General features: G+C 44.4%; 1 protein-coding gene across 1 annotated transcript; it reads left to right on the top strand.

Moving 5' to 3' along the window:
- The first annotated feature begins 589 nt into the window (after nt 1–589).
- LOC142596575 (uncharacterized) lies at nt 590–2,434 on the top strand. Its single transcript, XM_075725756.1, is given in 1 exon segment — nt 590–2,434. A coding segment is annotated over 1 exon segment (1,845 nt).
- Nucleotides 2,435–4,242: the final 1,808 nt, after the last annotated feature.

The raw sequence follows: 4,242 nt of genomic DNA, 5'->3' as shown, positions 1-4,242 counted from the left end.
AGCCTTCCTTCCCTGGAGATGGCTGAACACCTGCCTGCCAATGGGAAGGAGTGAATGAATTCCTTGTTTTGCGTTATTTGCGTGTGCGGCTTTTGCTTTGCCTATTAAACTATCTTTATCTCAACCCATGAGTTTTCTCACTTTTACCCTTCTGATTTTCTTTCCCTTCCCCTCCAGGGGTAGGGAGTAATCGAGCGGCTGTCTGGCGCTTAGTTGCCGGCTGAAGTTAAACCACATTGTAGTGGACCAGGTGGTCCAGTAGGTGGACCAGTCTCCTAAGGTTGAAGTGGCTCAGGTGGATCTGGACTGGCAACATAAGGGTGAATTATTTATAGCTCAGTGGGCCCATGACACCTCAGGCCATGTGGAGTAATTGCTGGAGGTGACTTAGACGTCAGACTTAGATTTACGATTTCAAGAAAGGCACAGCATTGTCACAATATAGTGCAAGCTTTGGAACACTACAAAACAGAAGGAATTTAAATTTATCCACTCTAGTTATACATGGAAATGAAGTATATTCCAGAGATGAGTGAAGTTTGGATGACTCTCTTCAGATGGCTAAACTTCAGGCCATCCCAGACAGACAATGCAAATTGGCTGCCGAGTGACTAATGGATCTACTTATCGTCGGCCAACCGAAATTAGAACAATCTACACTGACTCTTCCAGACCGGAAAATTATAATACCGAGTATTACAAAATAATTGAACCCAATTCGGATTGTTGGTATAATCTCACCTATACCAAACCTATAATTGTGTACTATCTTTGGGGTTTCAGAGGCACTGAATTACTCTTTGAATTTATGATTGACACGAAGTCTCTGCCCCCACAAATGTCTGGAAATGCACCGACTCGGCCTCCCATTAGTCTAACTCCTTTCATCTTCAACGCAGGCCCCTACATAATTAAAAATACAGGTCAGCAACAAATGCTGTTTAATCCATCATACTCCCTCAAACGAGTGGAATTAGCAATGCAGACTAATATCTCTGCAATCAAACCTACCTGCTCACCATTCCTGAATACATCTTATGCAGGATGGTCAGCATGGTTACGCAAACGGACTCCCATCTCTCCAACACGATCAAGGAGAGATGTGACCGGTGCCTTGGGAACGGGACTAGGAGTCTTAAACAGCATAGATGCTGAAATACTTGCTAATAAATTAGCCACAGTAACCAGTGACTTAAGTGCATTGAAACACCCGTTACAATCTTCCCTTTCAGCTCTGGGAACTAACCAATGGCTCTTATCAGACATGCTGCCTCAGTGGGGAGAGGTAAATAAGAAAGACCACCAGTTGATTGCAGATGCACTCGGCACTGCCCAAAATAATGTTTCTCTAGCTCTTACTTGTATCCAAGCCCAACTGTGGATGCAATCAATAGTAGCTGCAATAATACGGGAAGGTGAGGCAGGCACCTTGCCCACTGAAATCCAAAAGGTCATTTGGGATAATGCAACTGAATTTGAGAGAAAATTCCAGTCCTGGTGGCATCCAGTTAATTTCACTTATAACCCTACTGACAGCAAAGTCACCGCTTTTGTTTTATCAATACACGATGCTTCGGTATACACCATACACCCAATCATCGCATTAGGGTTGAATCACAATGGTACCATACTCTATCCTTTAGAGCATAGAGTGTGGGCCCAATGAAATGGGAACAAATGGCAAACTGTTGATGTCAATGCATGCATTGTACGAGAACAGCAAGGATTCATTTGTGAGAGTAATACCATCAAGGCTCAAGACATTTGTCTTGACACTGAACGAAATGTTTGTCATTTTGAAATACAACCCAATGAAGCCCCTGAAACCGTACTAGTATATATTGGGAAAGGATGTGTTTGTATGAGAACCCTCTGTGATTTTTTATTAGTAGATGACATTACTGTAGATATGAGCAATTACTCAAATATTTGTGTTTGTAACTTCACTAGAATTGCAGGATGTGACTTCAATTATTCAGCTCCTGTTACATCTTATGAACTGCTACGATCTAACTATACATTGTATCAAGATTTACTACCTACTCCTATTGGAATGGATCTCACATTGGTGAGGAAACTGTTGCAACACGATGACCTGGACCAATTGCTAAAACACATCCGAAGAAATGGACACAGAACTCTCATCACTGTTCATCATGATGCTGAGGAGATCTACCATGTTTTGGAAAGAGTGAAGAAAGATGGAGAACACCATTGGTGGGACACTCTATTCGGATGGTCACCAACCGCAACAGGAGTTCTAAATAGGATGCTTCACCCTGTAGTTGTTTTACTAATGCTTGCTGTATCGTGTCTTATTTTAACCATTGCTTTATATTTTAAGCTTTGGATTATGATGAGACATTTGTCTCATCTACTATCCCCACAAGATATGTATATACTCGACGATCCTCACTACCAAAAACATATGTGATGCACCCAATACATTCCAAATATCGTGAAGCTTGAGTGACTATAGTCACGGGGTGGATTATGTGGAGTAATTGCTGGAGGTGACTTAGACATCAGACTTAGATTTACGATTTCAAGAAAGGCACAGCATTGAAGAAGCTATCCCACAGGAAGTTCCTAAGCCTGCAACCTTGGGTATCAGCAACATCAGGGGAGCCTGGTGTGCTGGCTCTAAGGACAGTTGTCCAGAGGAAGGAGTGGTGTGGAGATACCACAGCCCTGCTCTGAGATAAGGAACTCAGAAGAGCACCATGGCACTGATAAGCTGCATAACCGATGCCCTGAGCCGACAAGCTGTCATGATTTTGACAAAATGCTGTCCTTTTGGTAAACTTTGCTAATTATAATATCATTATAATACTAGAACACACTCCCATCCTAAAGCCTACCCGCCTCCAAGGTGAGACCCCTCCTCACTGAGCCTGCGCTCTGAATTTTTCTGAGCCTGTACCTTTAAAACGAAGCGAGAAAGTTTTACACCAATCATAACAAAGTATGTATGACTAGAGTCCCTCAAGCTCCACCTGAAAGGTAAAAGTACTATAAATTGGCCTAAGAGAGAGGGGATGTTAGGGAAGATACCATCGTGTACTACTCTGACCTCTGGGATCAGTCGACGGGCTGAGCCTCTCTTTCCCCCCATCGGGACGCCTTTGGGTAAGAATCTAACACTTGGTTATACCAAGAGCCCCCCCCGCGTGAAACTTAGAAACCTCTATAGAGTCACTTTTAGCTCTTTTGATGCATCTGTATTATCCAAAGCTTTGGTATTTGCATGTGCCTTGCAGTCAGTGAATTTATCACCGGTAATCCAAAGAACCTGTGTGTCTGTTGCTTCAATAAATTGCTTTGATTTATTGGTCTAGCCGTGATAGTTCTCATTGAATGCCACCAGACGCTTTAAGTGTGGCCATGATAGTTCATGCAGCATGACTAGACGAAAGGTGCCTACGTTATTTGTGAATCCGTAATCGTGATAGTTCAGTGCACTGAACGCGACCGGACTTATAACGATAAATTGGGTACCTTCCAAAGCCTCTCTTGACGCAACACCTGCGTTGCAACGGAGAGGACATGAAGAAGTGGGATGGGAAATCTACCTCGAACCTAGAGGCATGGGTGCGTGAGTCACAAGGAAAAACTATTACAAAAGGCGGTTCTCCCAGGAAAATTGCAGCTCCAGTTTCCAGTGAGCAGTTCCCCAGACAGACTAAGAGGGTTAATTCTACTCCCGATCTTAATCAAGGGACTTTTGATTCACATTTACAGGAAGTGAACAGCGAATACTGTGACCAGTGTTAGAGGGGCCCTGCCTCCAGCCAGGTGGAGGAAAGGGACAACCGGGTTTACTGGACTGTGTGGATTCGATGGCCTGGAACGTCAGACCCACAGGAGTAGAAGGCCCTAGTGGACACCGGTGCACAGTGTACCCTAATGCCATCAAGCTATAGAGGGGCAGAACCCATTTGTATTTCTGGAGTGACAGGGGGATCCCAACAGCTCACTGTATTGGAGGCCGAAGTGAGCCTAACTGGGAATGAGTGGCAGAAGCACCCCATTGTGACTGGCCCAGACGCTCCGTGCATCCTTGGCTTAGATTACCTCAGGAGAGGGTATTTCAAGGACCCAAAAGAGTACTGGTGGACTTTTGCTATAGCTGCCTTGGAGATGGAGGAAATTAAACAGTTGTCCACCTTGCCCGGTCTCTCAGAGGACCCTTCTGTTGTGGGGTTGCTGAGAGTCGAAGAACAAAAGGTGCCGATCGCTACC

The sequence above is a fragment of the Pelecanus crispus genome, chromosome W (assembly GCF_030463565.1).
Source record: "Pelecanus crispus isolate bPelCri1 chromosome W, bPelCri1.pri, whole genome shotgun sequence".
In the NCBI taxonomy this organism is placed as follows: domain Eukaryota; kingdom Metazoa; phylum Chordata; class Aves; order Pelecaniformes; family Pelecanidae; genus Pelecanus; species Pelecanus crispus.
Note: the sequence above shows the minus strand (reverse complement) of the source record. Positions and strands in the feature narration are given on the sequence as shown.